Raw genomic sequence first — 19,015 nt, forward strand, 5'->3', positions numbered from 1 at the left:
AGAAGACAAGAAATAAACTAATCTTCGAGAGAAAACTCAAATCCAATGAAAATTTACACTTTTTTGTTGAAATTAATTGGAGAAGAACTAAGTTCATCCGTCAATTCTTTTTGACTCACTTTCTACTTTACTTTTCTTATTCTCTCTTTTCTTTATTACATTTTATCTTTCAATAGTATTGTCAATGTATTGAGGTAATTTAGTATTTATTGGGAGAATCTCATCTTCTTTTTCTATTGTTCTATAATTTGGATAAATATTTACTTATTTTTTAATGAATAAATTTATTATTTAAAAAAAAAATAAAAAAATTTTAATTACAAATTTAATAAAATTATATGAAATAATAAAATAATTAGACCTTTAAAACTTTAAATAGAAAAAAGTGTTTTACCATTTAACATTTGGGAGCTTTTACCATGTACAAGTTAAACATGCTTAAGCTATTTTTGAGTGCCAGTTCCCCTTTTTGTATATATTTAAAGAATCAATTTAAAGTGTCTAATATTTCAATAACTAAATTAACGCACACCTAATTTTTTAGAGAACATTTTGATTATTAAAAAAATGCGACAACAACAATAATAAAATATTGTCAGAGTAGTTATACAAATCAAACAACATTATTTAAGGATATTAATTTAATTCGTACAAATAGTCAAATACCAAGTAAAATTTTATTGAAATATTCTACTATAAATTGTACGGACAATTTATCGGTTTTTAAGGAAAACAATTAAAATGTGTCAAAAGAACAAATTAATTGCAACATGCTTCGGGACCAAATAATGGCAGGATTGTTATGCATTATGCATTGTTTAGAGTTTAATTTTGTTAATTACATTAACAATATAACACAGCTAATCAAAAGTTCAAAAATCAAAACTATTATTCCGATAAATAACTTTTTGGTCTTGAGATATTAACCTATTATTGTGGTCCAAACCTTACTGGATTGTTTTGATTGCATGCCCAAAAATACTACCAAAAATGAATTGGCCCAAATTCAATTTCCAAAAACAAACTGTCTGTAATGTTAGATGTCAATTACATTGTTTTTGGTATGAAAAGTTCGAAACACGAGAAATACCAAACAAAAAAAAAGTTGGAAACATGAGAAAAAGAAAAGGATTAATTTTTGGAAATTATTTTGAATTATCAATAATTAAAAAAAATATAGATGTTGCGAAATTGGTTATTTAATCTAACTTGGCAAATTGGACAACTTGGCTCCAGTAGTTTTGTCCGCGTTCATTGTACGCGTTTACTTTGTTATTCTCTCATCCAATTAAAAAAACTAAAGTAAAATTTACGTACAATCAACTTTATATGACGTTATTAATAAAAATTATTTGATAATTTAATATCTTTATTAACTTTTGAATAATAAATTAATCAAATAATTTAATATAATAATTTAATCAAATATATTTTTAACTAATAACTTTACATAAACAAATTTTCACGCGAGTTTTCACCAAATAACAATAACAACACACACGAATAAGATACCCCAAAACCAAACGCAACCACTTGCGAATTTCCGATCCTCTTGAACCTCTTTAATCACCGTCCACGTGTACACAAAACTAATCTCAACCGTCCAAGAAACTTGTGGCCCTAACCACTTGGCACCGCCTTTCACCCTTTACGTTCACGCACTATATAAGGACATCAACCCGCTCCTTTTTTCTTCATTGTTTGATCGTTGTCTCAGTTCTCGAATTCTCTCGAAATCTTTCGTTCTCTCCAGGTTCGTGTCTCTCTAATCATGCCGTTTCTTTTTCAGAAAATTATAATTTAGGTTTCCTGTTTCCTTTGTTATGACTTGTTGTTGTTAGTTAAGAAAATTTTGAAGTGATTAGGGTTTACTTTTCAGAAAATTCTTTTGTTGATCATAGTTGAGCTAGGATTTTTTTTTTTGCCTCTGTTTTGAGATCGATTCTGTTAGCGGTGGCTATTTTTTCTTTGAATCGTAAGAAATTGAGTCTGATCATGGCTGTGCTCTCGGCTTGTTGTGTTGTTTCTGTATATGTTGATCATCGTTGAGCTAGGAATGTTTGATCTCCGTTTTGAAATCGATTCTGTTGGTGATTGTCGTTTCTTATTTGAATCAAGAGAAATTTTGAGTTTGATCATGCCTTTGTTTTCGCCTTGATTTGTTGTTTCTGTATATGGTGATCAGAGGTTTTTCTTTTGTTGATAATCAAAGGAATCTTTGGCCTCTGTTTTGAAATAGATTCTGTTTTCATCATGGCTGTGTTCTCGCCTTTGATATCATGGAAATCCCTAAACTGAGCTAGGTATCTGTTGATATTTGTAGAGCTATGAAATCTTCAGCCACTTATTCAAAATTGATTTTCTTTATTTGGTGATTGCTTTGATATTCTTTGAGTAAATTAAATTTAACCTCAATTAGGGTTATTCTTAATCTGGTTTCTTATATTGCTTTGATATTACTCATTGGCAATCTGGTTTCTTATATGTTCCGCAGTTTATTTGTTTAGGGTTGATAGGGCTTAAAGATACGTTAATAGGTTGTTTAGAGTTGCATGTGTTTGGCATCTTGTATACTAAAACTTTGCATGATCTTTGCTTCCTTTGCAGATTCTTTCAGCGTTCGGAGTGTTATCAAGTCCACAACAACCCAAGTACATGGTTGATTTGGAAATCCAGGTCCCAACCCCCTTCGACCCTTTCGCCGAGGCCAAAGAATCGGATGCCCCCGGGGCAAAGGAGTATGTCCATATCCGCATCCAGCAAAGGAATGGGAAGAAGAGCCTGACCACAGTGCAAGGGCTGAAGAAGGAGTTCAGCTACGAGAAAATCCTCAAAGACCTTAAGAAAGAGTTCTGCTGCAACGGCAATGTCGTTCAGGACAAAGAGCTTGGCAAAATAATACAGCTCCAAGGGGATCAGCGCAAGAACGTTTCTCAGTTTCTGGTTCAGGTTGGTTTGGTGAGGAAGGACCAAATCAAGATTCATGGTTTTTGAAGACCCTACTCATATATAATTTTTATTTGATATTAATTATTTTTAAGGTTGTGCTCAATTTAGTCTTGGTGGTTTGAATTATTATTATTTTTCCATAGTTGAGTTTTATGAGTGTTGCTGAAATAAGTGTGGGTTAAAACATCCTTTAATATTTTGTCCATGTGTATATTCCATGGATACAGTTGTTGAACTTCGGTGTATGTTGGGTGATTTATATAATAAGAATGATAAGAGTGATGTGTGTTTTCTTCATTTGGTGATAATCTTTCTTCTGAAAACGCACACAATTGCGAGTGACCGAGTGAGTCCAATTCCCTTCTTTAATGGTTTTAAGTGCTGTTACATGTGGCATTTAGAACTTCATACGCGAGTTTTTCTTCTTCTAAGGGTTAAAGTATCAGACCAAAGTTGAATAAAAACGAGAATCCAGCAATTCAAAAATCGTTTGCAAGAGAAAGACCAATAAGTCAATAACTAACAAGGTTGAAGGAAAAGGAAGCATTTCAACTTAGATGGATAGATGATTATATTAATAATAAAGTCGAAGTTATAATAATCTCCTTCATATTTCTGACCGATTCATAAAGAAAAGAAATTGAGCCGATAATGTTATTTCAATGGCAACGCAAATCGAGCTTTAAAAAAATAATCATAATATTATTTGGTTGGGCCTAATATTTTTTTTTTTCGCAAGTGAAGAATCAAACTCAATTCATTGTGCTTATAAAAATCTATATCTTCATGAAATACAAAAAAAGAACCCCTCTAACTCAAATTTGTTTAACAACAAAATTCTAGAACTATATCGATTTGTTCGTCTAACCAAGTTATCACAAAAATTGCAAATAATCATGTCAGGTTTCATCATCCAACTCAAATATTAAAACTTTTAGATATATTTTATTAGAGTTTGATAGTATATTTTTTTTGGAAAAGCTCTGCATCCAATTTTTTACATGGTTGTTAAGCAAGTAATTTCCTCCGCACGCGCGTCCCCTCCACCCCTCACTCGTTTATTATACATGCGCTACATATAACATGATGCAATCTAAAGTTTTGCTCAACGTAAATTTGCTGCTGCAATGTAAACTTCCTTCTTCTTCTTTTTTTTTGTTCGCGTTCTTCTTTATTGATTTGCATTGCCTTCGTCGTTCTCTTCTGGTCGCGTTCTTCTCGTTTTCTTATTTTGATTTGGTTGCATTTATCTTCTTCCTATTCTTCTTCGATCTGCACTTCTAAATCGAAACAATAAATGACTCAACTTCAAATCAGGAGAGCGATTTGGATTATTCTTCTAAAACGAATCAAACTGGAAAAGTTTGGATTATTCAATTTTAAATCGAATTGAATGGAATGCAATTGCTAATTTGAATTGAATTAAATGGATGGAGGTGTATTGAATTGAATTGAATTAATAATATGTAAATTGTAGGCAGAGTTATTTGAATTTGATTTTATATAATGAATTATGTTTCGTTCACTCAATACCATACAATTGTATTGTGTTCGGTTCATTATGAGCACTGTATTCGGTTCACCATGAGTATCGTGTTTGGTTTATTCTGCATTATTCAAAATTCTTCTTCTTTATCTTCTACTGTCTCTTCACCAGAGAGAGAAGGAAGAAAAGAAAAAAGAGTACAGCAACAACATCAAAAGAACAATAAAGAGAAAACACGTGAAGAAGAAGGAACGCAAAGAAGAAGGCGAAGAAAAAGACACTTCGTGCGTAAACGAACATGAAAAGAAGAAGAAGAAGCACGGGAGAAGAAGAAGAAGCGTGGAAAAGAAGAAGTGTTTGATAAGAGCGATTTCGTGTGTTGGGTGCGTGTATTTCACGTTTCATTTAATGGTATTAAATTTTTTTGGTGTTGGACCAACTTAATTATATAGTTACATGAATGAGTAGCATCCTATATTTTTATTTTTTATATCATGATTTAGTTATATTTGTGGTTCATGATTATTTATGTGATGATAGTAAAGAGTAGTTATTTTTATTAATATTCAATACAGTAGATGCATATGTAAATTTTTTTATACCAATTTTGCTTAAAATTAAAATTTTTATTAAGCTTTTAATATTCTTTAGTTATTTAACCATTATTTACAAATATATTATAAATGAGTCATTTGAATAGAAAATATTTTTAAATATAAAATATATATTAAAAAATATATAATATATCTATTTATATATAAATATATGATAATTGTTTTATTAATTGATTTTTTTATGTGTATATAATTTTTTTAATTTAATCAACTAAAGAGATGTTGATGTTCTCTTAAAAATTTGGTGCGTAAAATTAATTTTATTTATCTGAATAAATTTGTTAATGCTTTAATTTTCATGGTATAAAATTATAAATAATATTATAATAGTGTATTATAAAATATTTACTCTATTAATCTCTTTATTTATTTATTTTAACAAAAATATTATTTATATACTAAAATTAATTATTAAAATTAATCGATATATATTTATATAAATATATATTATTTAATTTATTTTTAATATATATTTTATATTTTATATTTTATATTTTAATAACTAATTTTAATATAGACTATTATATTATTTTAATTTTGCATTTATATTTTATTCCCAAATTCCAACCAAGGCAAAGGGGGTAAATCTAGGTGAGTGTGAAAAAGAGTGCACTTGAGAATCCAAATAGCTTACAGTAAGAAACTAGAACATACGCCTTTGCTTCTGGTGCTTTGGCCTTCTTTCTCACTCAAACACACAACAATGGCGGCAAGTAGTGCAGCTCCCAATTTGGAAGATGTGCCCTCCGTCGATCTCATGTCGGAGCTCCTCCGCCGCATGAAGTGTGCTTCCAAGCCCGACAAGCGCCTCATTCTCATCGGTACCAATTTCTCTTTTCAAATTAGGGTTTCATTCAGCTTCACAAATAAATTTTTTTTTTTTTGTAATCTATATACTCCTGGTGAACAGAAATTTAAGTTACAGAGATTCTCGGATCTATTAAGCCAATTATTAATGTCTTCAATTATTAGTGAAGAAGAGAATCTATTTTTTTTTTCTAAACAATCTAAATTTATTCATGTTTTTCTATTTTTTTAATGTGTGTGAGAATTAGTATTTTGAATTTTAAAAGTTTTTTATAACCCTATTTATTTGTTACCTGTTTTCGTTCTATGATAATGTTCTTTGTAATGCAAACCAGGATTTTTGAAGCACAGTACTAATTTCTTGCCTAAAGTTTTAATTTCATAAAGAAGTAAAAAATAAAAAAAAGGGGGAAGTGAACTTGAATGGGCTAGAGGACTTTATTGTTTATTGTAGATTGTATTGCAATGGTTGAGATATGAATGATTGTTTAATTTTCTATGTTAGCATGAGTTATTTTGTTTGTAATTTTAGCCTAAAGGTAGAGTTATTTACCATAGCTCATTTGGACTTGTAGCTTATTTTTAAACTTAAAATTGTTCATACAGGTCCACCTGGGTCAGGAAAGGGCACACAGTCACCAATTATAAAGGATGAGTACTGCTTGTGCCACTTGGCTACAGGTGATATGCTAAGAGCAGCGGTGGCAGCTAAAACTCCACTTGGTATCAAGGCAAAAGAAGCTATGGATAAGGTAAGTACATTATTTGCTATCTGTTGTGTAAATTTAGATTTTATATACATTGTTTAACTAATATCATTTGATGAAATTTCAGGGGGAACTTGTATCCGATGACTTGGTTGTTGGCATTATAGACGAAGCAATGAAGAAACCATCTTGTCAGAAAGGTTTCATTCTTGATGGTTTTCCAAGAACTGTGGTTCAAGCACAAAAGGTTTTCCTGTCCTTAAGTTTTTAGTTACATGCTCAGTTTATAAATTTATCATTTTAGACCATGCTATGTTGGGCTTCATTTGTTTGTCTTACTTTACTTGCAGCTTGATAAGATGCTAGAAAAGCGGGGAGGCAAAGTTGATAAAGTGCTCAATTTTGCCATTGATGATGCAATTTTAGAGGAGCGAATTACCGGTAGATGGATACACCCATCCAGTGGCAGAACATACCATACAAAATACGCTCCTCCTAAAACTCCTGGAGTTGATGATGTAAGTTTGAATCTCGTATTACATGTTTAAATATAATTTGTAGACATTTATGAGATTTAAGCTTATTCAAAAGCTTTTGTCGAATTGTTTAAAATTTTTAGCTTACTGGCGAACCTCTTATTCAACGCAAGGATGATACTGCAGCTGTTCTTAAATCAAGATTGGAGGCATTCCACAAACAAACCGAACCAGTATGATTTTCAATGCTAATGTTATTTTGGTTTTAAATCATGAATGATATATTTAATCTTTGTTTATACTTTGACGCATTCTACAAAATAAATTTGTTTATTGGATATGCAGGTTATTGATTACTATGCAAAGAAGGGTATGGTTGCTAATCTTCGTGCTGAGAAGCCTCCCAAAGAGGTGACAGCTGAAGTTGAGAAGGTGCTTTCTTCCTAGGGATCCTATTGAGCATGATATATAATTGTTTTGCCGTTGAAAATTGGTTTTGCTAATTTTGTATTTTAAAATATTTTCTGAAACTCTAACCTTTCACCTTTTTTACTGATTTATTTTGGAAAAAAATTCAAATTCGGCTATTCTCAAACTCAAATCAAGAGAGTTACTTTTTACTTGGATGAAATAAAGTTTAATTAACGGTGACTATTCTGGATATTTTTATGGAACCAATTCAGTAGTTTTGCATGATTTTTTTGTTTTTGAACGTTAGTGTTGCTTGAATGTTATCTCATGTTATTTACACCCAAGTATATTATTGGGTAGGTTGCTTGTGGAAACATGTTATTTCCAATGATTTCTTTATTTTTACTTTTTGGTCTTCAAATGAATTATAGCTTACCAGGCAGAGCTTGGTTATGACGTCGAAATGGGTAAATATAAACAGATAAAGTCGTTTAGCTTTAGATATTACATTGGAACATATATATTTTGTATAACATTATGAGTTTACATTACCCACAAATTGGAAAAGGATCTTCTCCAGTTTTTTTAACAATTGATAGAATACAGTGTGATTGGTTAGATTGAACACTGGATACCATCCAGTTTTTTTCTCACTTGAGAGGATCCACTCCCCCCACAAATCAGATCACTAAGGACTTGGAGATACCTGTCTTAGAACATAAATCCAACCATAATTCACTTCAATCAAGATATTCAAGTTTATTTTCTAGACATTTGTTTTTGTTCAAAGATTACTTTTGTAACATTGATTTGGTACATAGGGCAAGCTTTTCTAACTATTGGAGCCTATAGACATTGAAAAACGCAGTGACATAATGATTAATGTTGCAAACGCGTTTCATTTGTGGTTAGCTCTTTAATTCTTTGAAGAACTCCAGCAATAAAAAGGAGATTGATTTATTACCATGCGGCCTAAATCTAGGATGTTTCGGATGGGAAGTGTTTTTTTCCCTGGTTATGTTGGGCCAGCACATGACCACAAAAAAACAGAAAAGGCGATTGATTAAATGATTACTCACAACTATCAACTGAAATCTTACCTCATTTACCCCATGCATACTGTATTAAATTATCTAGATCCTGAAATTTCAAAATTAGCTGTGAACACTTTGTTTTTTTCTATTAATCCCTTAAACATACATATATTACGGCTTAGTTTGGTATTTGGGCTAACTTTTAAAAGATGGTTTTTTAAAATCACAAGCAACAACAATTGCATTTGGTAAAATAGCTTTTAAAATTTAAAAATACTATAATAGACATAAATGCAAGTATTAAATTTGAAAATTAGTTAACATATGAGGTTATATTAGATTTTTAAATTTTCAAAAGCACAAGCCAACTTTGAAAAGTTCTATCTTAGGTGCTTTCAAAAGTATTCCGATCTTTTAAAAGTTGCAAGCACAAGCACATGATCTTTTTTATTTACCAAATACAAAATGAGGAGCTTGAGCTTTTATAAAGGACAAACACCACTTCGAAAAGCTTTACCAAATCAAGCCTACGTCCAGACACTAGAATTAACTCTAATTATAAAAGAGCTCTCCTGTTATGATAAAAAAAAAATCCCTAAAAAATCCCTAAGTTTTTACTACTATCAACTGTTTATTCCTCTATTTGAAAAAGCAAATAAATAAATAATTCCACTCTAAATCATTAAAATCGCCAAAAAGAGAAGTGTAGGCGACAAGAATAATCTTATTTTCTCCAGAATTAAATGTTTTGTCGTACTAAAACTACAGCATACTTAAAAATTGATTATTCAATTAGGGGCCACGGTCACTTGTATTTCAATAGAGGCCTTCAATTACTCCTATCTTTAATACAACACCATAATGGCTATCTGACTATTGTAAATTGAAAATTTTGTAAAAATTAGAAAATCTAGATATCATTTTTTTTTTAAATTTTTTTATGTGCTTTTAAATGTTTTAGAATAATTAGATCAAATGCATAAATTATTTACCATTTTAAAAAAGTATATTTTGTTTAAATTAAAATGACATTTAGATTATCAAAATATCATTTCTTATTTTAAATTTAAAAAAGTATTTCATAAAATATTAAATCTTTTTAAAAACTAAAATAATAATTTAGTGAACAAAAGAAAGAAAAAAACACGTGGGATATAGATAAAGGAACTTTTTTTTATTTTCTTCTATGCATATAGTTAAAGCGTTACTCAATGGCATGTTAAATTACACAAATACTACTTGTACTACATTCTTTATTTTATAAAAAATAAATACTTTATATGCTCAATTTAATTAGGAAACGAACCCCTTTTTTCACTCATCAACTTATATATATAACACTTGATAAAATATTAACCATAATAAAAAAAATTATTCAATAAAATTGGTTTTTTTTTTTTTTTTCTTTACCATCAAATGTCCTGGTCAAACTCCCATTTTAATAAAATATTAGCAAATCTCACATTTCCATACTTTATTTCGCTCCCCAATCCTAACACCATAATCAGTTAATCACGTCTCATCACATAATCCAAACTCTAATCACTGTTCAAAAGACTGAAAGGAACACACAGAAAAAACTCACACACCACTTTCCTTTCTTCTTCTTTTTCTTAACTCCAACAAAAATGGCCAACAGCCAAACACGCCCTAACTCCACCACCGTAGATCCAAACAGTGGTTTCAACCCACATTCCAGAACCTTCCACAGCCTCCGCCCTAACGTCCCCCTCCCTCCGCCCTCTCAGCCTCTCTCAATCACCGAATACGCACTCTCTCTCATCCCCTCCGCCGCCACCTCCACCGACGGCGCAACTACTGCTCTCATCGACGCCGCCGCGGACATCCGCCTCTCCTACCCTCTCCTCCTCCGCCGCATAAAATCCCTCTCAATCTCCCTCCAATCCTTCACACCACTCAAAAAAGGACACGTGGCACTCATACTCACCCCTCCTTCCGTACACGTTCCCGTTCTCTATTTTTCCCTCTTATCCCTCGGAATCGTTATTTCTCCCGCCAACCCTCTCAGCTCCCCGGCCGAGTTAACTCACCTCATCCAACTCGTGAACCCTGAAATCGCCTTCACAACTTCCAAAACTGCCGCTAAAATCCCCAAACTACCCCTCGGCCCCATCCTCCTCGACTCGCCGGAGTTCCTCTCCATGCTCGAGAACAACGAGTCAGTAACTAGCGAACTCGAACGAGTCGAGGTGAGTCAGTCAGAGCCAGCAGCGATTCTCTTCTCTTCCGGAACCACGGGAAGAGTGAAAGGGGTTCTCCTCACACACGGGAACCTCATCGCTCTAATTGGAGGGTTCTGCCACCTGAAACACATGACGGAGGCGCCAGAAGAGTCACCGGAGGAGGAGAACTGGGTGGCACTGGTGACGGTGCCGTTGTTCCACGTGTTCGGGTTCTTCATGCTGATAAGAGGCTTAGCGATGGGTGAAACGATGGTTCTAATGGAGAGGTTCGATTTCGAAGGGATGCTGAGGGCGGTGGAGAAATACAAGGTGAATTACATGCCAGTGTCGCCGCCGCTGGTGGTGGCGCTGACGAAGTCGGAGGTGGCAAGAAAGTATGATCTGAGTTCGTTGCGGTTGTTAGGGTCCGGTGGAGCTCCGCTGGGAAAAGAGGTGGCGGAGAGTTTCGGTGCTAAGTTCCCCAACGTGGAAATTGTGGAGGTAAGGGTTACACACTTTTTGGCTCTTTTATTTTATTTTATTATTTGTTTTTTCCAAAATATCTACTATCATGCTCATAGTTTAATTAAAATTATGAATTTAATTTTGATATATTTTTAGTATAAAATAATTTTATACGTATATATATATATTTTTTTTACCAAAGATATGAAGACTCGAACCCGCGACCTCTTAAATGAGTATGGTGAGTTTATGTCATTTGAGCTATTACTCATTGGCATATATACGTATATAAGCGTATCTAAAAGAATAGATGTAATTATATAATTGTATAAATATTTTTTCAGTATATTAAAATTAAATTTAGTGTCTGATTATATTTCTAATATATTAAATATATGAAAATTGAAAAAAAAAATCATTCTTATTTTTCTAATTAATGTTTTTAAGATATTTGTTAACTATAATGTATATTTTAAATTTTTAATATAGAAAAAACAAACAGAAAAGTTATTACTATATATCTCGGTTTTCATTTGAAGCTTCGCATTAAATGTAATGATGACTTAATCGTTAATATTATTACTATCGTTTTGATCAAAATAATTTACTGCTTATAAAGAAATCAACAAAAAAGAAAATGATATATCTTGCAACTCTAAATATTATAAGATTCTGGACAAAAAAACCTTCAAAAGCTTTAATTATTTTGAAATAGTGATTTTATAATAAACTGAAACAAATTATAGTGAGAAAGTATAGGGAGTCAATGGCCTAAGCGTACAATGTGTATAATGGAGGTTTAAAAAGTATTAGAGATATGACCATTAGTGTTACATTGTCTCATCGAATTACGCTTTTGGGATGAATGGTTTCATGATAATGTATTAGAGTTCTAGATCTGAAAGGTCAAGAGTTCGATTTTTGGTAAATCCCAAAATCTTGGGATGAGTGGTTTTATGACATGAGATGTTTATTATCCCTGGTATTCGAATGTTTATAAAATACATGTTAAAATATAAATACACATTGAAAATAAATTAAACCACATATGTATTTATACACAAATATATTGGTGGCTGATTTTAGTGTACAAGTATTTTTCTTTTTTTTTAATGTACAATAAGAGGCTAAGCACATGAAAAAGTGTAATTGTTAGGTGTGATTTTTATTGTTTACTTTACAATTACGATAAAATATATATATATATATATATATATATATAAAATGCGTGTGATAAAAGATTATATTTAGTAAGATTAATTGACAAAGAATTTAGAAAATTCTGTTAAAAAACCAAAATGGGTTTGACAAATGACAATATATTGTTTTTTTCAGTTATAGTGTGTTGCTTGTGGTTGAAGGTGGTGGGGGTTATATTTTTTCTTATATATGATGACGACGTATAATAGCCAATAGGACCACTAAGGGTGTGGTAATGGCCCTCCCTATTTTGCATGTGTGCTGATGAATATCTAGCTGACGTGCATGAGTATGACACCTGAATTGTGTAGTTTTGATTTTTTTTTTTCTTATAGCAAACTATATTAACTAACTATACCTACTAAGACTTTATGCCTTTATGGTTATATAAAATAATAATAATAATCAGAAGAAGGTCACAGGTGTCGGCGTTGATCTAATCCAAATGCTCTTGTAGCTTGCAAATGTGAAATAATAAGCATTATTTTAGTTATTCAATTAGAAAAAAGATTCTTTAACTTAGCTGAAGTTGCAAAAGCCAAAAATACCTTATATATTTCGGGAAAATGTATGTGTGTATATATATATAATATTCTCTTACACCGATGACAGAATATTATTTTTGTTTATATCAACAAATTAGCTATGATCATACATTTTAATTTATTTACTTTTTTTTATATTTTTTAAGGTATTACTAATCAGTATAAGAGTTGATTAGAAAAAGTACTTAAGATGGATTATTTTCCGGTACAGACGTAAAGTGTATATGCTTTTGATAACTAGGATCCAAAAAGCAAAAACTCTATTTCTTTCCACCGAAAAGTGATGCAAAGTTGTGTAAGTTTATTACTTTAAGGGTATGGTTAACATGCAGTTTTAAAAATATATTTTAGAAGTACTATAAAAAGAAATAGAAAAATTATAGAGAATTAAGTAGTTATTATTTGTTAATCTTTTATTGTAAAATTATTTTTTTAAAAAGTTTAAGATATACAAATTAAAGTTTATTATTTAAAATTTTTTATTTAGATTTAAAATTAAAAAATAGTTAATATTAATTGAAAAAATTAACTTCTTAATTGAATTTAAAGAAAAATTTTATTATAAGTTATTAAAAATATCATTTCTTTCTACATTTTTATACATTGAATATATTAAAAAATTTTAAAAATTATTATTTATACTATTAAAATATATTTTAAAGACACAAGATAGTTAAATTTTTATCCATGAAATCACTCTTTGCTTTCAACAATTTTAAAAATAATTTAGAGATATATATTTGTACATAATATTTTATCATAAAAATTACAAATATACATGTATGTGTATGTGTGTTATTTTAATAGTCTATTATAATATATTAAAATAAATTTTATTATTTTTCTATTACCAAGGTTTTAAAGTTCCGAGAAAGTATTAAACTTCTTACACACATATTAGCTGCATGCTCGTATAAATATCGTCAGCATTAGTTTATCAAGTGCTTGGCTTTTTTCATAATTTTAAGTATATTAATACTTGCTGAAGGATTCGAGTGTATCAGATACAGCGGTGTTTTAATAATTCTAAATATTCATCTCATTTATAAAAAAATATATATAATATATATTAATTAAAATTAATAATTAAGATTATTGGAATATTAGTAATTTAGATACATTTTAAAACTTTTTAATACTTTATTTATTTAGTCTCCGGTCCTCTATTTTCAATTTTTTTTGGATTGTCCATTGCTAGAATTAGGACTAGAAGTGAGCTGAATCATACCAAATTCAAGTTCGACTCACGATTCAACTCATTAATAATCGAACCTATTTATAAAGCTCAAGCTCGATTTACCAAAAAACTCATGAACTGATTCGATTTCACAAGTTGACTCAAATAACATGAATATAACCTATAATTCTATATAAATATTAAAATAAATTATAATTTATTATAAAAGTATTAATTATCTATATTGTCTATCGATTAATAATCATTTTTGTCTTGTATCACAATTATATATAAAATTTATATATGTATTTCAGTATTTGTGTAAAATTATATATTATAATTATAAAATATAATATGAAATATATAATATATATTAATAGAAATAATCATAATAACTTTTATATATATATATATATATATATATATATATATATATATATATATATATATTACGAATTAATATGATAAGTCTACCTAAATTCAGACTCAATTCATTTAATATATAAGCTCAAATTTAGACTCAAGCTTAGTTCCAAACTCATAAACCTTATCAAATTATTAACAAGTCTAGCTTGCTTGACTCTAATTAGAATATATAAATAAGCATTAAAAAGGTACTAATATAGTAATAAGCATGCTTAAAGATGTCTCACAATTTCGTACTTTCATTATTGCACTACACTTGCTTTTTCAAGTTGAGTATAACACGCCAACTTAATGGAACAAATATTTTAATTAAAGGGGGTTTTGATTGTTTAGCATTAATCATTGACTTTTGTTCCATAAATAAAATTAAAAAAAGCAATGACTTTAGTTACATTTGTTGTCATGGTCTTCCTTGTAGTATCCCATTTATCTGGATATATTTTAAAAAAATATATATCTTTTTTCTCATGCATTATGTCAGGATACATTTACTTCATAGATTTTGGTGTGATGTGAATTTTCTATACTAATATCTAAGCTTTTATTTGTCAGCCATGGAATGATTTGAAGGTTGATCAACATTCATATTTCTATCTATGTAACTGCATAATGATATTTCTTAAATTGGACTAGAAAGCATTGTCAACTTGCTAACTTACTTTTTCAGTTTTTTTTTTTTTTTATTTCTTGTTAATTACAGTTTTGATTTAGTGTTAGTTACTGGGAATAGATTCTGCCAACTGAAAAATCCACTTGATCATTTTCACCGTTGATTCATTCTTTTTTATCTAGTTATTTTTCATCATGTAGGGGTATGGTCTAACTGAAAGTTCAGGAGGAGCAGCAAGGATGATAGGAACTGATGAGGCGAAACGACATGGTTCTGTTGGTCGATTAGCTGAGCAAATGGAGGCTAAGATAGTTGATCCTATCACCGGCGAATCGTTGCCTCCAGGCCGCCGAGGAGAGCTATGGTTGCGTGGACCAACAATCATGAAAGGTTATGTGGGAGATGAAGATGCCACTGCTCAAACATTAGATTCAGAGGGATGGTTGAAGACTGGTGATCTTTGTTATTTTGATTCTGATGGTTATCTCTACATTGTGGATAGACTCAAGGAATTGATCAAATACAAAGCTTATCAGGTTATGTATTTTAGTGTTATTTTTCCATTGTTGAATAACAAATTCACCTTTTTTCCCTATACTTTCTCATTATTTATATATACTGAGTTGATTTCTCAAATGAAAATGCAGGTTCCCCCTGCTGAATTGGAAAATATACTTCATAACAATCCTGAAATTGCTGATGCTGCTGTAGTACCGTATGTATCAATCTAGTGATCTCAAAAGAACATTTGAGGTCTAAAATTTTCCTACAAAAATGATATATGCATACTAAAAATCAACTACCAAATCAGTCACTATTTATATGTCTGACTTGTGGATATGGCAACTCAACGAATTGTCTATGCTTAGCTTAATGATATGCATGAATTGTTCTTACAAGAAGGTTTCTTATTTGAGGTCTAAAATTTTCCTACAAAAATGATATATGCATACTAAAAATCAACTACCAAATAAGTCACTATTTATATGTCTGACTTGTGGATATGGCAACTCAACGAATTGTCTATGCTTAGCTTAATGATATGCATGAATTGTTTTTACAAGAAGGTTTCTTATCTTTTGAGGACAGGTATCCTGATGAAGAAGCAGGGCAAATTCCAATGGCATTTGTTGTAAGAAAGCCAGGAAGCAGCATCAATGCAGCTGAGGTCATGGAGTTTGTGGCAAAGCAGGTAAATATATACATGCTTCATAAACATTTTGTCATGAAAAGAAGACAGATTTGAATGAATGATCCTTTTAAGTATTGTTATTTATATAGGTTTCACCATACAAGAAGATACGGCGTGTTTCTTTTATTAACTCTATACCAAAATCTCCGGCTGGTAAAATTTTGAGAAGACAATTGGTTGATCTTGCTCTAACAAGTGGTTCTTCCAAGTTGTGATTAGCATTTGGGTGGAGATTAGAGAACACCAAATATTCTTCATATCAATTATCTTCCTTGCTTACCATATTTCTTTTTGGTCACCCTTAATATATACTTGTTCTATTATTTTCTTTATCTATTATTGTCATTTTTTTGTTCTATCATATGTATATATAATACAATACATTTATCATAGAGCGACTGTAATAAACTAATAATCTAATAGATGAGAAACAGAACGAAGGGCAAGTTTATTGATTATGGGTTCTGGTCCATTATGTCTAAAATGAGCCCAATAATTATGTGCTTATTGGATACGTTATATTTATATAAATCATTAGATTTAATTAGATGAAAATCAAAGGCTAATATGAAAGAAGAGTATTGATGGACTCTAATAAATACAGAATATCCTAGTACATAAATAAATGTTTTAAATGGCAATACTTTAATACGCAATACTTTAAATGGCAACAGAATCTTTTATTCTTAAATAATTAAATATAAAATATATAAATACAAAAATATGAGTATTTTTTATTCAATAAAATTAATTATTATATAATAAATTTTTATAATATTAAAAAATTATATTAAAATAAAATTTTAAACTGTAACATAAAAATATAAAATAATTAAAATTTTATTTTATATTACTTGATAAATAGTTAGATTATTATATTCAAAAATTTATTAATTAACTAATTTTGTTAAAGATATTATTATATAAAATAATTTTTCATCAAAATATTTTGAAAATATAATTTATTTAAAATATTATATATAATACTTGAAAATATTAACCTTTTTCATTTTTTTCAATTTTTTTTAGAAAAATGAAATAAAAATAATATAATTCTAAATACATGCCTATCACATTATATATTTATTTATATTAGTAAGACTTAAACTAATTAAACTTACGTAATTAAAAATATAAAATATATAAATACAAAAAAATAAATATTTTTTATTTATTAAAATTAACATTTAAAGTTTCATATATATAATATTTAAAATTATATATTTATAATAAGATCATTTTTTATTTTTATTATTTTCAAGTATTTTTTTATTATTTTAGTTAAATTTTTTATTCTCTAACTCGATTATATATATATATATATGAAAAATCAGTGTAAATGTCATATTTCCGAAATACTTTTATTTTTTTTTTGTATTTATATGTTTTATATTTTTAATTACGTAAGCTTGATTAGTTTAGATCTTACTAATATAAGTAGATATGTAATATGATAGACATGTTTTTAGAATTATATTATTTATTATGTTTTTAAAAAAATGAAAAAAATAAAAAGGTTAATATTTTCATGTATTATATATAATATTTTAAATAAATTATATTTTTAAAAATATTTTGATGAAAAATTATATTATATAAAAATATCTTTAATAAAATTAGTTAGTTAATAAATTTTGAATATAATAATCTAATTATTTGTCAAATAATATAAAATAAAATTTTAATTATTTTATATTTTTATGTTACAGTTTAAAATTTTATTTTAATATAATTTTTTAATATCATAAAAATTTTTTGCATAATAATTAATCTTATTAAATAAAGAATACTCATATTTTTATATTTATATGTTTTATATTTAATTATTTGAGAATAAAAGATTCTGTTACCCTTTAAAGTATTGTGTATTAAAGTATTGTCATTTAAAGCATTTATTTATATACTAAGATATTCTGTATTTATTAGAGTCCATCAATGCTCTTCTTTCATATTTGCCTTTGATTTTCATCTAATCATATTTAATGGTCTACATAAATATGGCACATCCAATAAACACATAATTGTTGTGCTCGTTTTAGAGATACCCCATTTTATGCCGTTTCGTTCTTCCCAGTGTCAGAAATTTGATTACGGATTAGATTTTAGAATTCTGGTCGTCGAATAAATAAATAGATTCTCTCCATTTTTTTAAATTTTTCATAAAATATGATCTCTTATCATTTAATATTTTTTTTAGGTGAATTCTATCCAACCCCTCTAAAATAACATGTAAGTTACCCTTCATAATGTGTCACATTTTAATTGGTCATTACTTAACTATAGTTGGGTTATTTTGTAATTTATTATTTGAGATAGGTAATTGTATAATTTCTTAAAATATTAAAATTCTATCCCATTAATTGAATCACGTTCTCACGCAATCTCTTTCTACAGTGCATCATTCCTTAACGAGTCGTTGAATTTCCATGGCTTGTAACTTCTTCGTTCTTCCCAGTATAGTCAGCACCGACTTCCAGTATAGTTAGCACCGACTTCATTGCTATCTCATGTCCTCTCACTCAATCTCTTTTTTTTTTTTTTTTACCATGGATCATTCCTTACCAATATAATTAATGGTTAGTTTGGTTATTAAATTTTTTTCATTAAAAATAATATATGGAATATATATTCATATGTAAAATATAATATAATATAATAAAATAAATCTATTAAGAGTACTTAAAAGTATAATTAAAATCAGGAATATACAAATATAATAATAAAATTTGTACT

General features: G+C 29.0%; 3 protein-coding genes across 4 annotated transcripts; all 3 read left to right on the forward strand.

Annotated features, from left to right (window-relative positions):
• Positions 1–1,669: 1,669 nt before the first annotated feature.
• Positions 1,670–3,246, forward strand: LOC107613471 (Translation initiation factor SUI1 family protein). The gene is made up of 2 exons (XM_016315477.3): positions 1,670–1,753; positions 2,608–3,246. Exon 2 carries the CDS (start codon positions 2,656–2,658, stop codon positions 2,992–2,994), a length of 339 nt encoding a protein of 112 aa, XP_016170963.1. The 5' UTR covers positions 1,670–1,753; positions 2,608–2,655; the 3' UTR covers positions 2,995–3,246.
• A 2,381-nt stretch (positions 3,247–5,627) lies between these two features.
• Positions 5,628–7,702, forward strand: LOC107614092 (adenylate kinase 4). Of its 2 annotated transcripts, none has more exons than XM_016316327.3 (6): positions 5,628–5,870; positions 6,463–6,608; positions 6,691–6,810; positions 6,914–7,081; positions 7,183–7,272; positions 7,385–7,702. In XM_016316327.3, the coding sequence occupies exons 1-6, from the start codon at positions 5,753–5,755 to the stop codon at positions 7,484–7,486; spliced, it is 744 nt and encodes a 247-aa protein (XP_016171813.1). In that variant the 5' UTR covers positions 5,628–5,752; the 3' UTR covers positions 7,487–7,702. The 2 variants fall into 2 exon arrangements, with proteins under 2 accessions (XP_016171813.1, XP_088352607.1); XM_088496481.1 differs by having other exon boundaries at positions 5,651–5,870; positions 7,213–7,272.
• Positions 7,703–9,955: 2,253 nt separating this feature from the next.
• LOC107613973 (AMP-dependent synthetase and ligase family protein) lies at positions 9,956–16,740 on the forward strand. Its single transcript, XM_016316182.2, has 5 exons — positions 9,956–11,168; positions 15,291–15,626; positions 15,738–15,805; positions 16,180–16,282; positions 16,372–16,740. The coding sequence occupies exons 1-5, from the start codon at positions 10,113–10,115 to the stop codon at positions 16,495–16,497; spliced, it is 1,689 nt and encodes a 562-aa protein (XP_016171668.1). The 5' UTR covers positions 9,956–10,112; the 3' UTR covers positions 16,498–16,740.
• The last annotated feature ends 2,275 nt before the right edge of the window (positions 16,741–19,015 follow it).

The sequence above is a fragment of the Arachis ipaensis genome, chromosome B8 (assembly GCF_059453495.1).
Source record: "Arachis ipaensis isolate K30076 ecotype BB chromosome B8, ASM5945349v1, whole genome shotgun sequence".
NCBI lineage: Eukaryota > Viridiplantae > Streptophyta > Magnoliopsida > Fabales > Fabaceae > Arachis > Arachis ipaensis.